We start from the raw sequence: 14,952 nt of genomic DNA, 5'->3' as shown, positions 1-14,952 counted from the left end.
AGCCAGGCAGCCACCGTTGGCGGCACGGCTGGGACGACGAAGGGGGAGTTTTGCGTCTGCGCAAGCCGCGGAAGCCGTCTGGGGAAACCCTCTGTGGGAAAAAGGCCGCTGGGCTGAGCTCTGGGGCGCTGGGCTCGCCAGCAGGGCCGCAGCCCCGGGAGGAGCGGGAGCTGGCTCCTGGACCTGCCATGGTGGCTGGAGAGTGGGGCGGTTGCTTGGGGAACCCGGGCAACGGGGGTTCCATCCCAACGGCTCACCAGCCCCTCGCCGACATCTTGGGGAGGACTGCAGGCTTTGGACCCAAGCAGGCTGCCCAGCGCAAGACTTGGCCATGTTCATTAGAACATTACAAGCCTCTAAGCCTCATGGCATCACCTTCCATCTTGACTGCTAAACCTCCTTGCTCCCTACTATCTTCTTTGCCAAGATACAGCTGTCCACATTTACTTTTCCTACTTGGCTGGACTGAATTTAAGAAGGGAGCTTGCAACTCTTCATCTTGTTTGCCACTTCATCATCAAACCAAATGAAATCCATTTGCCTTTAACCTCTTTATTTCAGGCCTTCTTTCCTAGTGGTCTTCAAAACTGGGAAAAAAATAGTCTACCAAGTGGGGTTTTTTTTCGATTTGATAATAAATCTGCAGACTGTTAAGTCATCAAGCACTTCAAGACTGTTTGAAATAATCTCGAGATTAATATAAAAGGAATTCCTCACACACGCTGCGGCCGCTTACCTTTAGTATAGTCGTTGGATGCGATGGAGCAGTATTTCTTGCTTTCGCCTGCACTGGAAGTCTTCCCTTCCTTGTAAGGTTGTTTACTGCTCTCACTTCTGCATTACTGACATGAAGAGCCATCTGGAGGATGGGATTCTTCCTTCTTCTCCCGCGTTATCTTCTGGAAACGAGGATCTAAGTGTTCCAAGGAGCCTTTCGCTTTCCTGGTGTTTCTCCTTTTTCTTCTTTTTCTTCTCCTTTTTCTTCTTTTTCTTACGCTTGCGATTGGCATTGTCAAAGTGGAGCGCACAGAAACACAAATCATGAAGCCTGAAAGAAACATGCAAGTTAAAAAGGGAAAAAAAGATGTGGCACTTGTTGCCTATATGAAACTTGATTTATTTTACCACAGGTGATGATTTGCAGCATGTCAGCTATTTTGTGGTGCTTTGTGCACACGCAACTTACTTTAGATGCAGCAAACTTAAGCCGTCAGATTGAAGGACCATAGGTCCTGGTTTGTACACAGATCATTAACAACGGCTAGCTCTGGAATATGTGCAAGCAGAAAAAATCTTTTAACCTAATCTGGAATGGTGTACGGATGTGATTCAAACTATGTGGTCCAAAGCTAGTGCTCTGACACAATTCAGCAAGAGCTTTCCTGTCTTCACTGATCAACCTAACAACGTGATCCCCAGCCAGCTGATGCTATCTAAATAACTTAGAAACTACCAGAAAAAAAAAAAAAAAAAAAAAAAAAAAAGGAAGACATGAGAAGCACCCAGAAAAGACTTAGGATAAAAAATGCGGAGTATGCTGGAATCCTTGCTTACTTGGAATCCTTCTCTCCATGTTTATCCTTAGACTTCTTTTTCTTCCAGAACTTGTGATATTTTTGCATTTTTTTCACCACCTAAAAGCTCCTTTTCTATCTTTCTGTCTTTCCTTTCTATTTCACTTCCACTACCTTCTGCACGGGTATATTTTCTTTTTCTGTTTCCTTCTGTTTCAGTTTTCTGGCGACAGTTCTCCAAATGAGCTGACACAGGTGGAAGCGCATGTCTTTCACGAGAATGTCTTCCGGAATGTTGCTGAGGTACCGAGCAACGATGCAAGTCTGCTCGGGGTGTGCTAAAGCGACGTACATCTTCCTCTCTCAAGAGGGAACCGTGAGGCCATCCGCTTTTGTAATGATAATGCTTATGTGACCTGCTGTAGTAAGTTGCAGTCAATCTGTCAAAGGCTGAATCGCCGTGAGAGAACTTTCTCTCTCTACTGTCTCCTGTCGCATGAGGTGAATAGTAATCCTTGTAATAGCTACATCTTTCCCATCTCCGTGCTTCGTCTCGATAGTATCTTTCTCTGCTCCAACTTCTTTCCCCTTTGGATCGGTAGTATCTATTGCTACCTTGTTCTGATCTTCCTCCGCTGCCAGATCTGTACTTTGAATATTTGACTGCTCTTCTGCCATTCTCAGGGCTGTTTCTTTCACGAGGGAAAGATCCGTACCTGCTTCCCTCCCAGTACTCCTGCTTGTGACTCTTTTGCTCAACAAATTCCACGCTCTGAGAACACCTCCTCTTGCTGGAAGGACCTGCTTTTTGACTCTCCTTCTCTTCACTAGGAGCATGTTCCCTCTTTCTTCGGTAATGCTCTTTGTCAGTGGTTTTAGTCTTGTCCTTTGTATCTTGGCGTCTATCTGCAATAGCTAAGGAAGAAAGATTGTTAGAGCTACATTCAGTGTCAGACTTGAGAGAGGAAGTTTGCCGCAATTTCTCACCAGGCTCACAAGACTCTTTGCCGTACAAAACATTTTCTTTTGAAATGAGGTCACGTTCTTTTGATCTTCTTGCTTTCTCCTTGTCTCCACCGTCATCACATTGGTACTGGGTGAGGTATTCATCATTCCCAGGAGATTTCGGAGGTTCCGCAACACTGCATAAAATAAAAACCCATTTCTCACTTCTGCTGAAGGACGTGAATATTAAGAGTAAAACCTTCCAAAGGCAAACAAACAAACAAAAACCTCCGGACTACAGGAACGCTCACAAAGATATGCCATTTAGAAACCTCTCCTGTGATTAGGACACCTTCTTCAGCTCCCAGAGAAAGTGCTTTTTCCCCTCTTGCTTCTGAAGCCATTGCACTAAAAAAGCAAACGCATCTGTCTCCTTCCACCTGATGCTCTGAGAAAAAAGGCATAGGGGCGAGCGGGGAACAGCCAGTGTTTCTCCAGACAGTGGAGAAAAATGGAAAAACATTCTATAAAGGAACACAAGTTCTCCTTGAGGCACCAACCTGCATCAGAGTGATATGCTCAGTGCTGATCATTAGTTCTGTTCGTGACACTGGACACACAGTATGGAATTGTACTAATTTAAATCCTTCCATTAAATACTATTAGTAGACAGATAAAACTGTAACGAACTTCCATAAAGTCTTGTCTTAATCAGACTGTGCTCATTTTACCTCATTTCCTCTGACAAGCTGTTCAGCTGGCTGGCTGTGAAGGACTCCGTGATGACTTCTCGATTGACTGAAGGCATAGCTCCAGGCATCTGCAATTAAAACGCACAAGTCAGCAGACAAAAAAATACTATTTGTAGTAGTACTGAGGACTAGTCTTGTCAGAATTTCTCCATTAAATGGTAAGCAAGACCGCTGTGAGTTGTATGCATTATCTACACTTCAAAGATAACCCCGACTCACCCCCCAAAATCTACTTTATGAAACTTAGGAATTTTTATCTCAGCTGAGCTTAAGTTGACAAGTTCTAATGTAAGCTCAGGTCTGCAAATTCTAAGGGGATAATACCACAAAGTCTTATGATCACATGTGTGCTGTGTTTTCTCAGTATTTCACCTGAATTAGGAACACAATAAACACTCCCGAATACATCGTAGGTGAGAAATTCTTGATGGAGCAAATCTATGTTTCAAGCAATCCATTTGTTTTAGAAAAGAACATCTCAGAAGGTTTAACAGGTTCAACTCGGCAAGTGGAATCATCAAGTTTCAGTCCGTTTTCTTTAGATTCATTAACTAACCTAATAGCACCATTTAGTGAATCTCTTTTTGGCAGCTCATGCTGGGATCTTCCTTTGTCAGCATTCTGACAGGAAGAATTGGAATGCTGCAATGTACGGACTACCTTTCCAACCAAAATTCCATTAGAGGACATCGCATTGCATTTCAAATTCCTTTGAAATAAGCCCTTTGACTCCTCCTCAGATTTTCCTGAAGATTCTGCACCATAAGGGACTGTGTTATCAGAGCTGAGTTTAGGATTTTCATTCCCTGTTGGCTCCACAAAAATTTCATCAGAAACTTTTTTGTTTGTTTGCATTTGCTTCATTTGCATTACCAAATTTGTAATTGTGGATGAAGGAACAGCCTGGTAGAGATCTTCATCCTCCACAGCACTGCTAAGAAAGTCAGGCTGTGACGCAGTCTGACGAGCAGGCAATTTATTGTGAATACTGATGGTGATCTTCTGTTTTCTTGACGTATCAGTCATTGAAGGCCTGGTAATTGCCTGGTTTTGAACACAGGCCATTGGTGGTGCTGAAGATGGCCTTTTTAGGGTGACACCAGTGGTCTTTGCGTCCTCTTTTATGGATCCATTTCCATTTAAACGGCTTGAATTCTGTATTTAAAAAGAAGAAATTGCAAGATGGATTAACGCAAACACTGCATGTAACATTTTCAAACACAAAACTCTCCTACTGAGTGTTTCTACAAATGGTCTTAACACCTAAAAAGAAAAACACACTGCCCTTTAAGGATAAATGCAAGTCCAATAAGCGTATTCAATTCCTGCTTTTGGTTTACTGCAGATTGGTATCAAATTAACATCATCTTTGAAAACCAGCCAAGCAACTTAACATTACCTGCTGCTATTCCCAAATATATTTATTTTCCCCTTTAAACATACCCTGAAAAGCCTGAAGTAATTGTTCTGGTGCTCAGGAATAAGACAATTAGTTTTCCCTGTCTTAGCTAAAGTGACGAGGATAGGAAAAACAAGTCCTCTTTTAAATGATTTGAGGATTAGTACACTCTGCTTAAATAGTCAAAGAGCGTAGCTCTCTGTGCTTTAGAAAGCTGTCTTGGAGCTATAAAGTAATGGAGTCGCATGGCTGCACAATTTAGCAGTAACCACTGTTTGAATGACTCTGGCTGTAGCATGAGGGCTGTGAAGAAAGCTGCAGCGTGGGAAGGAAAACAAAACTAAGATGCCGAAAACCAAACAAAAAACCCCACACCAAATCCCAAACCCACTAGCAGTTTGGTGCCGTTATCTGCCCTCCCGCTTCCCTGAATTACCTTAATCATATGAGGAAGAAGTCGTGGTCCCATAAATCCAGCCTGCTTACTATTAGCCCCCTGCTGACCAGGAGGGAATGAACAGGGATAAGATGGTGCTGGCAAGTAAAACGCACGTTCTCCAAGTGTCAAATCATAGCGCCTTCAGAAAAGAGCAGTGATCGTAGTTTAGTTTTTCTTTCAGCCTACTCTTGGATTAAATCCCATCCTATCATTTTAGAGGAACAGCTCATACGATATGGAAGCCTTCTCTACAGAAGGCTTCGCCAAGACTACAGACTGAAAGGTAGAGAACAGTCTTCCTACTAAGACTATCACTTGCAGAGCAAGAATTCATTCTTACACCACAGATGACCTTCATTTCTCTCCTTCTCTAAATTAGCCAGCTACAGATAACACATAGATAGCAATTTACACAAGTGCTGCAGTTTAAGGCCAAGCAACAAAAGATAATAAACGACACAGAGAATTTCAGGTTAGACAGAACTGAATTAGACAAATAATAATCTTCTCCTGGGATAGCAAGAAAAACACTTGCAAAACAGAAAAATATCAATAACAGGAAAGTAAATCTCTTCTGAACACATTTTAAGATTTGTTATTACCTGATATAAAAAAGTATGTAAGCTTGCTGACCAAGAACTCTTTTAATGTCAGTACGCACTACTTTAGCATCATTCATCTGATACCAAAGTCCATTACCAGCCTGCAAATAAAGACAACGATTTCTTTAGGTGAATTGCACGTTTTCCAAATGAAATCACGGATAGGAACAAAATACACACATGTCAAATAAAAATATAATGAAATCTTTTTCCCTAGAAACAGTAGCTGCTAGTCATGCTTTAATTGGTTTGCCAGCACAACCTTTACCCTGTTAGAAATGCTGTTGACTTCTACCTTTACATAGCATATATAGTGTCCTGAGTGACAGCTGACACCGTGATGTACCAGCACCGCATATAAGGCATAGAGCAGTGGTTCTCCCATTGACTGCGACATGTAGGCTCTCAGGTCCAAATACTCCGGATATTTCACCTCCTAAAGAGACATCAAGAAGATAGAAAAATTATCCCAGAGTACTTCGTGGACTAGCCAGAGAAAAACACTTCCAAAAAACACAGACTAGAATTTATTTCTAGAATATATTTCTAGAATATATTTCTTGATTCACTACAAATAAGTCTTCCCATAAACAATGGTTAAGACAAGAAGTTGCAGAGAACTGTTTCCTGATGAATCAGCCTTCTCAGAGGAAAGCATATGCTTCTTGTCAAGCGGGAACTTTATTGATATTAAGAGAAAGAATAAGCCATAGTCGTTAGTCTACAATTATTGTCTGAAAATATTAACAACTTTCAGCTTTGGGGGATGTCCCATTACACAATGATATAGTTGCATTACAGTGGTAAATATACCTTGTTGATCTTTCCACCTGTGAAATCTGCAAATCTTTTCAGTGATATTGTGAGAACCTTGGAAGAACGGTGTATGGTAAATCTCTTGGACGCAGGAACCATCTTTTTACACCTTAAAAACAAGCAGAGATAAGTGTTTGAAGGCATCTTCTTTTTTCGCCCCCAAAACAAACTCGTTTTAATGTCTCACGCATGCCTATGCTATTTGAATGATATTTACTTGCATAATAGGTTGGTCTTTTTTCTTTTCATAAACCCATGCACTGCGTGTCAGGTTTGTTAATACAGAGAAGAAGGTAAATTTTCCCAACAACTCAGAGCATAGCGGGAACAGGAATCTCTCACGAAAGGGTATTACCAGGTTGGATGGCAAGGTACCATTTCTTGGTCTACAAAAGTGGCTATTTGAACTCCAATCCTGGATACATTCTTTCAGCTTTCAAGGGAAATACAAATACTGAAAGCGGAACGAGAGAGCCTTGGTCCCCAGGACTAGAAATTGCAAATAATCTCCAACATAGGTCGACTATCAACATCAAAAATACAACAGAAGCACATGGTCATTCTACAGGAGGGAGACATTTAACAGTAGGAAGTCTTCATGTACTGAGCTTGTCTGGAAAGACACTGAAACCATCTGCCATCCTTTGAAACAAAATAGTTCAGTTTGACACATTGCCCGCTCCAAGGTAGGACCTACGGTGTAAGCAGTGAAAATCAGCCACTAGCCCAGAGAACAACGGAAACTGGGCAGTTTACATCAAGAAAAGTACTGTCGAGAGCTAATAAATAGAAAGAACAAAAGTAGCTCTTTTTGAATTCTGATGGCAAAATACAAGCCAGAGAATTGCAAACCCATAGGGAATGCCTATGAACAAGACTTCCCCCCTCCAAAGAAACAAAAATCCAAGTCTTTTATAAACTTCCACAAAACTTGTAAGTAGATCCAAAGTTTAGAGGTAGTCCAACAGAGTCATGCAACATAGAAAACTGACGTCAAAATCTTACTCGCTACATTTATAGCAATTCTCTCCATCCAGCTCTTCAGGTTTCACAAAGAGTTCCAGAGCTCTGCTAACAGATGAAACCGCCTAGAGCAGTGAGAAAGAAGAGCGTAAAGTCACCGTAATTCAGAATTCCACAGACATACTAGTAGTTTATAAGAGAATCTTACTAACATACTCAAGCGATCTACTAGGAGCACTGTGAAGAAGGAGGCAGAAAGAGCATGCTCAGCATTGACCTCACCTGGAAGGCATTTGACTTTGGAACAAATACTTTTCCAGTTGCCTAGACAGCATCTATAGTGTGCTTTGTCATCAATACTGGGGACAAATTCATCAGTCTAACAATTAGATGTATATTGAGGTAGAACAACAAAGAAGTATGACAGCATTATAATTTTTGCAGAAAGAGAATTCTTTCCCCTTAAACCCAATGCAAATGTGGAGACTATTTACATGGGTTCCACGGAAGGACAGAGTCCGATCCACTTCCTTAGCACCACCAAGCTCTTACGTTTTAACATTATATGTGGTTTGGTTTTTTAAGTTAAACAAGTTTAATTTAGAAAGTTATGCATGTACTTAAATATCATGAATTATATTTAGAAAACATCTTACCTTTATATCCAAAGTGATATCAAGAAATGCCTCATACGTATCTGAAACGGCTTTGCAATTCAAGCACTTCACTGGAAGCAAAATATAAATGCTTAACATTATGTGAAGGAGACTAACTGTCCAAATTCAAGTTGTTGACAGATACTACTTTAGACAAACTACAGACTGCTTTACTACCGACAAAAGACACAGATCAGTTCTAAGGACAGGAGTATTTTTTCAAGTACCTCTCGATCTTAGAAATCCTCCAAATATTTGATGAATGATGGTGGTAGCTTGAGAAGATCTGTCCAATCTGGAAATAAATTATAATCAGACCTCAGAAGATTTAAGGCACAGAGTTAACTCTTCAAAGAGTTTGATGAAAACCAAGGATGATGTAGACTTTCGTTGCTGATAGTAAATAAGGCACTAAAAGGTGCTAGAGATCATTTTTGAGAGTAAATAAAGGACTAGAAGGTGCTAGAGAATGTATGAAAGTGAACTTGTTTATGCTTACTCGGTGCTTCCGTTCAAGCACGCTTCCTGCATAGCATCAACAGTATAGCGCAAGAACTCGTGTGCGTCTTCTTGACTGCCAAAATGGAAATGTTGTCCTATTCCTAAATAAGAAGATGATAGTATTGACCTCATTTAAAAATGAAATCATTCTTGTATTTCTAAAATCTCTCTTCATTTGAGTGTTAAAACCACTTAGACACATCAAATAATTATTTGAAGATTACAAGCTATCGAAAAGAAACACATCTGAAGCCACTTACGACTGAGATTACTGATAACATGCGTGGGCTCGATGGCATCAACAGTGCAACGCAGGGCCTGGTTAATGTGAGTCTCCATCGTGCACATCATGCAAAAATCTTGTTCACGACCTGAAGAGTGAAAGAACAAAGCATCCCAGTCCAGCGAAATATCCAGAACTACAAACATCTAAGTACAATTTAAACTATAGATACAATATCCACTCTCCTTGCTACATTCTATTCTCCCAAGATGCCAATGTCCCAACAGTCTTGTAACATTTCATTTCACACAACTTTACAGAATAAAAATATCCACTAAGCCTGTATTCAAATGCATGTTGTGATGAGAAATCTAAAAGACTACTGCAAAGTCGCAGTTGTAAAGGCTGACAGGAATGTGAACTCCACAGCCTGCAAAATGTATTACTCTCTAAAATTACTACTAAATGCATTACTGTCCAATGCACTTCATTATTCCCATGAAGCAATAAATGATCCTTTAATAAACAAACAAACAAACAAATAACTAAATAAATAAACCATGGTGCATTAATTGCACTCCATATGCTATTCGGAGCCCACTGCTAATACAGTGCTCAAAGCCAGCTTCTACAGGTAAAATCAGGCAAATAAGCTTATCTCACAGAATCACTGCTGTTCTTTCACCTTCAGAGCTATCCAACAGATTCAAAATACTGTTAGAAAGTACTCACATGACTGGCTGTGCTCAAGAGAAAGCATGTAATTGGCAAGTGGGGGTGTGTAGGTCAAACACTGTAGAGTAGCATTAAGAAAACATGTGTTGCCAAGATTGTACAGGCCAACTCCAACACTTTGTGTTTCTCGCCAATCCATACAAATCTTCTCAGGTGGAAAAAGAAGGCTCTGTGGCGGAGCAATTCCATCATTAACGACTGCAAGAAAGTTAAATTTAAAAAGAGATCTTGTTTGTTTGTTTCTAAGAAAGGTATTTAAAAAAATACTATTCTGCAGGAGCACCTAGAGGGGCTAGCTACAATCCAAACCAGAAAAACTTATTGCAGACAGCTTTAATACCACCAAATTCAAATTGGCTGGTCAACACAATGTTTTGGGAAAAAAAAAAAAAAAAAACAAACAACTTTAGTCAACCATTTTAATTTTTCTAAGGCAAGGCTAACTGCCATTCTGTTTGTAGCACCTAATGCCAAGTTCCTCTCCATCTATAATCTTTAACCTGATTAACTCAACTACTGTTTTTTTCCTTATTATAACTTAAACCACAAACTTAGACTTGAAATTATACGGTAAAAACGTAAAAACTAGGAACTAGGAATGACGGTACCCCTACAGATACCAGATCTTTTCCTGAGCAATGTTATCATTCAAAAAACCTGTGAAAAATGGAAGCTGTGAATAGCAACAATCAAACACTTTTCTTTGCAAAACAGAAAAGACATGGAGGAATCTGTGCATTACAAAAAGCTCCCCATATTTCTCTGTTGACTGTAAATATATCAAAATTAATTTCTGTAACATCAGTCACTTCAGTTGCCTTAGGGGATTCACTTTTGAAGTCTTTGTTCACAGTAGTCCCCTTCTCTATCAGTGCAACAAGTAAGAACTGCATTTTCTACTTTTGCTTTGAAGACAATGGAGGCAGGATAAAACGCACACTTACTTAGATCTCTTGGGGCAAAAGCCTTAGATTTTTCAGATGATCTACAGTAAATAGCACCTCCACGTCCTTGGGCCACAGAGACTTGGCTTGAATCTTCTGCAGGCACTATCCGGCCCCAGTTGGCGGTGCGTGACATCACTATTTTAGTACTTGGTTTCTTGGATTTGCCAGACCGCCTTGAAGAGGGCTTTTTAGGCTTTGAAGATTTGGGCTTCTTAGCTACGGTCATTGTTCACATCTGCAACAGAGACAGAAGTTCTGGTTGACGTAAGAATATCAAGAAGCATTCCAAGAAGAAAAGAGTAACAGAAGTCCTGTCACTTAATCTCAAAGAAACAGCCTTAAGAACTAAATCGCTGGTATGAATGATTTAAAAAGAATCCCCAAACTAAACACACAAAGTGAAAATTTCCATCTAAACTCTATCAGTATTACTTTTCGCTTCTGCAGAACTAGTGGCTGATGCCATTTCTTTCCCTTCCGTAGGATTTTAATCCACTACAACTCTGGAGTCTTTTTAATATAAAAATGTAGAAGACATTCTCTGAGGGGAATCAGTTATTTATTGATTTCCGGAGTTGCGCAATTATCTGTTAATTAGTACCTATGATCTAATAGATAATTGTTGCAATTATCTATTGCTGGCATTAGTAACGGAACACTATTACTTCACTGCCTGCGTTTTTCTGTTTCGTCTGCACAAAGGTACCCAGAACTCACTGCTACTTTTCTTCTGTCTTTCCAGGGCTCGCCCTCTACCTCACTGTCTACTGCACCAGTCATGAGGGGTTTGTTGTGATTCTATAATGAGCCTAGCTTTTAAATACACCTTTTCTGGGCGTCACTTGGTGATGGCAAGTTAATTTGTGAGGGCTCCTCAGTCTACATCATGCGGTTGCTTTTTCCAGGTGAAAAAGCGGAGCCGTAAGTGGCAGTACACTAAAGCCCTGGCATGTTGAGATCCAAGAGGAGAGATGTTTGGCCCTCCTTTTCACTCCTGGGAACCATATACCTCAAAACCCACAGAGGATGGGCTATATCTCAGAGAAATCTTGGGAAAGGAGAGCATGAAGAGCATGTTTGCAAATTTATTTCTCCCTGGGCTTCTTCTGCTTCTCCAAGAAAGACGAGTTTGAATATAACTTTGGCAGCAGTACTTCTGGTGTTTTACTCCTACCACATTTAAAACTCCTACGAAAAACTGAAAAGTTAGACTAAAAAGCAGCTCTTTCCGTTCTCCTTTCTAAAGTTGCACGTTTTCCTCATGCAAAACAACAGGGGAATGTAAGCTAGAAATGGAAATGCTGAATGTAAAACAAAACAAAACAAACCTCAGCCCTCCAGGACAAAAGCCAATAACTGCTACAAAGTCCTTTTTAAAATGCTGATTAGGTTTCAAGGTGATACCGCTTTAAATAAGCGTAGTTGTGTGTCCATAGGCAGAAGCTGAATAATGACAGGATGAACTTCTATACTTCATGTTTTGTTACTGTCTTACTGTAGCACACAGGGACTTGTTACCTTTAGGGAAACCACTAACCTCATGGAGGGTTTAAAACATAAGCTAGTTTGTTATACCAAAATGACGGAGAGAACAAAGCATAAAGTGCTTTCAGATTTCTAGCACGCCTTGATTGCTGTCCATTAAACTTCAGACACGTTAAACAAAACACAGTAAATAAGAAAACTCCTAGTCCCACAGCTGGCAAATTGTGTGCAGAGGTTGTAATTAGAACTTTTTTGCCTTGACATTTTACATTTAAAATTGATTTTAAATCCATTCTATACACACTTTCCATTCCTGAAAAAACAATACGCAAACCTGACAAATGCATTTACATGAGAAATGAAGTCGTCCTTGTCCGATTGGAAGACTAAGGTGACAGCTCCTGGGCTCAGGGATAAGCTCCGATCTTCACCAGTGACAGCTCCTTTTTTAGGATTGAAAGGGAAAATGTTTCAGCAACACATTGGAAACATACTTAAGGGACAAGAAACAAAATCAAGACTGCAGTGAGAAGGAGAACAGAAAAACAATACTGGGGGGAAAGGAAAGGAAAGGAAAGGAAAGGAAAGGAAAGGAAAGGAAAGGAAAGGAAAGGAAAGGAAAGGAAAGGAAAGGAAAGGAAAGGAAAGGAAAGGAAAGGAAAGGAAAGGAAAGGAAAGGAAAGGAAAGGAAAGGAAAGGAAAGGAAAGGAAAGGAAAGGAAGAAAAAAAAGGGAAGGGAAGGGAAGGGAAGGGAAGGGAAGGGAAGGGAAGGGAAGGGAAGGGAAGGGAAGGGAAGGGAAGGGAAGGGAAGGGAAGGGAAGGGAAGGGAAGGGAAGGGAAGGGAAGGGAAGGGAAGGGAAGGGAAGGGAAGGGAAGGGAAGGGAAGGGAAGGGAAGGGAAGGGAAGGGAAGGGAAGGGAAGGGAAGGGAAGGGAAGGGAAGGGAAGGGAAGGGAAGGGAAGGGAAGGGAAGGGAAGGGAAGGGAAGGGAAGACCTTGGTCTTTATACTGACCAATGAGATAAGCCTTACACATTTTTAAGTTTATTTTTGACAACTGATTGAGGTGTTACCAGGTATTAAGTACGATTCAAGAGCAAATATTAACACTAGAAAGAAGAAATCTGATCCACCACCACTGTTTCAAAATACATCCATTTCTCATTTGGAGATGACGTCTCTCTGGCAAGGTAGTAGAAAAACTGTAAATACTGATAGAGCTTCCTCTCTCGATGTTCCATATACATACCGATGCTGTTCCTACACCTACGCTCTGAGCATAAATTTATGTTGACATGAGTGACAAGAGAGGGTGTTACTCCTCTCTTTGTTTGCCTTGAGAGACACACCTCTTGTCCATTGAAAAGTAAATTCAAGATTCCAGATCAGTTAAGACAGTTGCTATCCCCCCCATTCAGAGTTCTGCAGCAGCACTGTTCAGATGTGTTTAGCAGTCTCTTTAGAAAATGTTATCACTTAGGACCTGCTTCTCAGTAGGTCCACGTTTGGCCTCCGCTTAGCAGAGAGTCAATCCCAGCTTAAGCTTTCGTACAAGAGCCCCTTCACAAAACGGAGTTGAACCCTGACATAACTGAGTTGAACCTTTAACCTTGAAGCTTCCTTAAAGAAGAAAGCAGCACCCAGGCCAGGAAATAGAAATTAATTGTCACTTTACCCTGAAACGCAGTGGGCTATTCTGTGCTGGCAGGATTGCTGCCGGGCTGGCCGACGAGGCGGCGGGCAGCTCTCCGGGGCCACAGGGCCTGGCACAGGGAGCCGCCGGGGGTCTCCAAGGTCCGGGAACAGCGGCAACAGCAGGGACAGAGGGGACAGCAGCGACAGCAGCAGCCACCTCAGCCGGGGCCGTCTCCACAACCGCCACAACGGCCTCGGAACGCCGCCGAACTCGGAGCTCCAGCGTGACGCCTTTTGAACCTGGCCGCGCTGCTCATGGCTAAAACCAGAGCGTTTCCTCCGGCGTGTGTTTACTGTCGGTGCCGGATCGGCCCTCACCCCGAGCTCTCCCTGCCGGGAGGGCTTTGGGGTTGGGGTTTCCCTCCCGCCGCTGCCGCGGGCAGGCCCCGCGCGCAAGGGCTCCGCGCTGGGGAGCAGCATCTCACCCACGGCGAGAGACCGAGGGCACGACATGAAAAAGCCCCGACACGAAAAAGCCACGACATGCGGCCGAGGCGGCGGGGAGACAGCTCTGAGGGAGCTGCCACTTCGCCCCGCCGTCCTCCCCTCCCGGGCCGCCCCGCCGAGCCCCGTGCGCCTCAGGTGCTGCGCTGAGGGGGTGGCTGGCTACTGAGACAGCTGCCCAGGGCACTGCTCATGGCACCGAGCCTGACGGAGGTCAACAAGTGTTGAACAATGCTCTCAGACATCGGGTCTCACTTTGGGGTGGTCCTGTGTGGAGCCACGAGTTGGACTTGGTGATTATTGGGAGTCCTTTCCACCTTGGGATGTTCTCTGATTCTAGGTCAGCAATCCAGTAGCTGATGAGAAGTGTGGAGTCATTCAAAGGGAAGAGACAGCACAACACTTCTCGTTTGCAGAAGCGGCTATTTGTTAACCAAACCGATGATTCCTTTGCTTCTAGAGCAACTAACAGCAGGGATCCGCTTTACAATGGAGGGAAAAGAGTCGTTGGCATGTCATGTGAAGTAAGCTTCAAATCCCAGAGGATGATTTTGTTGGAACTTTATTCAGCTGAAAACACGGAAGCCTTGCTTCTGCTTGTTTTAGTTACAGCTCCAGTTTACTTTGGTTGGGAGGGAAGGCATTCCAGGCTAATGTGCTGTACCTGTTCCTTCAGCTCATTGTCCATAAACGGAGGAGCAAATGAAATCAGTTTAATCTCCATTAAATGCAGCAGACAAAGCGGAGTAGAGGGCGATCTAGCACTTAATTTTTCCTGTAAGCAGGAAACCCAGAACTCAACAACAGTTTTCAAATCTTGTCCTGCAGTAAATGACCAG

At 42.2% G+C, this 14,952-nt stretch overlaps 2 protein-coding genes across 2 annotated transcripts; both read right to left on the bottom strand.

Moving 5' to 3' along the window:
• Positions 1–1,490: 1,490 nt before the first annotated feature.
• LOC311218474 (uncharacterized protein) lies at positions 1,491–3,619 on the bottom strand (the record flags this gene model as incomplete). Its single annotated transcript, XM_084301157.1, is given in 4 exon segments — positions 1,491–1,625; positions 1,627–2,206; positions 3,191–3,279; positions 3,584–3,619. Coding segments are annotated over 4 exon segments (780 nt in total). The 3' UTR covers positions 1,491–1,550.
• Positions 3,620–3,649: 30 nt separating this feature from the next.
• Positions 3,650–10,718, bottom strand: LOC311218471 (ubiquitin carboxyl-terminal hydrolase 42-like; the record flags this gene model as incomplete). Its single annotated transcript, XM_084301154.1, has 12 exons — positions 3,650–4,366; positions 5,047–5,188; positions 5,652–5,752; positions 5,947–6,087; positions 6,465–6,576; positions 7,473–7,555; positions 8,087–8,157; positions 8,314–8,381; positions 8,586–8,688; positions 8,848–8,958; positions 9,543–9,743; positions 10,490–10,718. 12 exons carry the CDS (start codon positions 10,716–10,718, stop codon positions 3,650–3,652), a joined length of 2,079 nt encoding a protein of 692 aa, XP_084157280.1.
• Positions 10,719–14,952: the final 4,234 nt, after the last annotated feature.

Source organism: Netta rufina (genome assembly GCF_964035555.1).
Source record: "Netta rufina genome assembly, chromosome: 24".
In the NCBI taxonomy this organism is placed as follows: Eukaryota; Metazoa; Chordata; class Aves; order Anseriformes; family Anatidae; genus Netta; species Netta rufina.
This window is presented reverse-complemented; position numbering and strand designations above follow the sequence as displayed.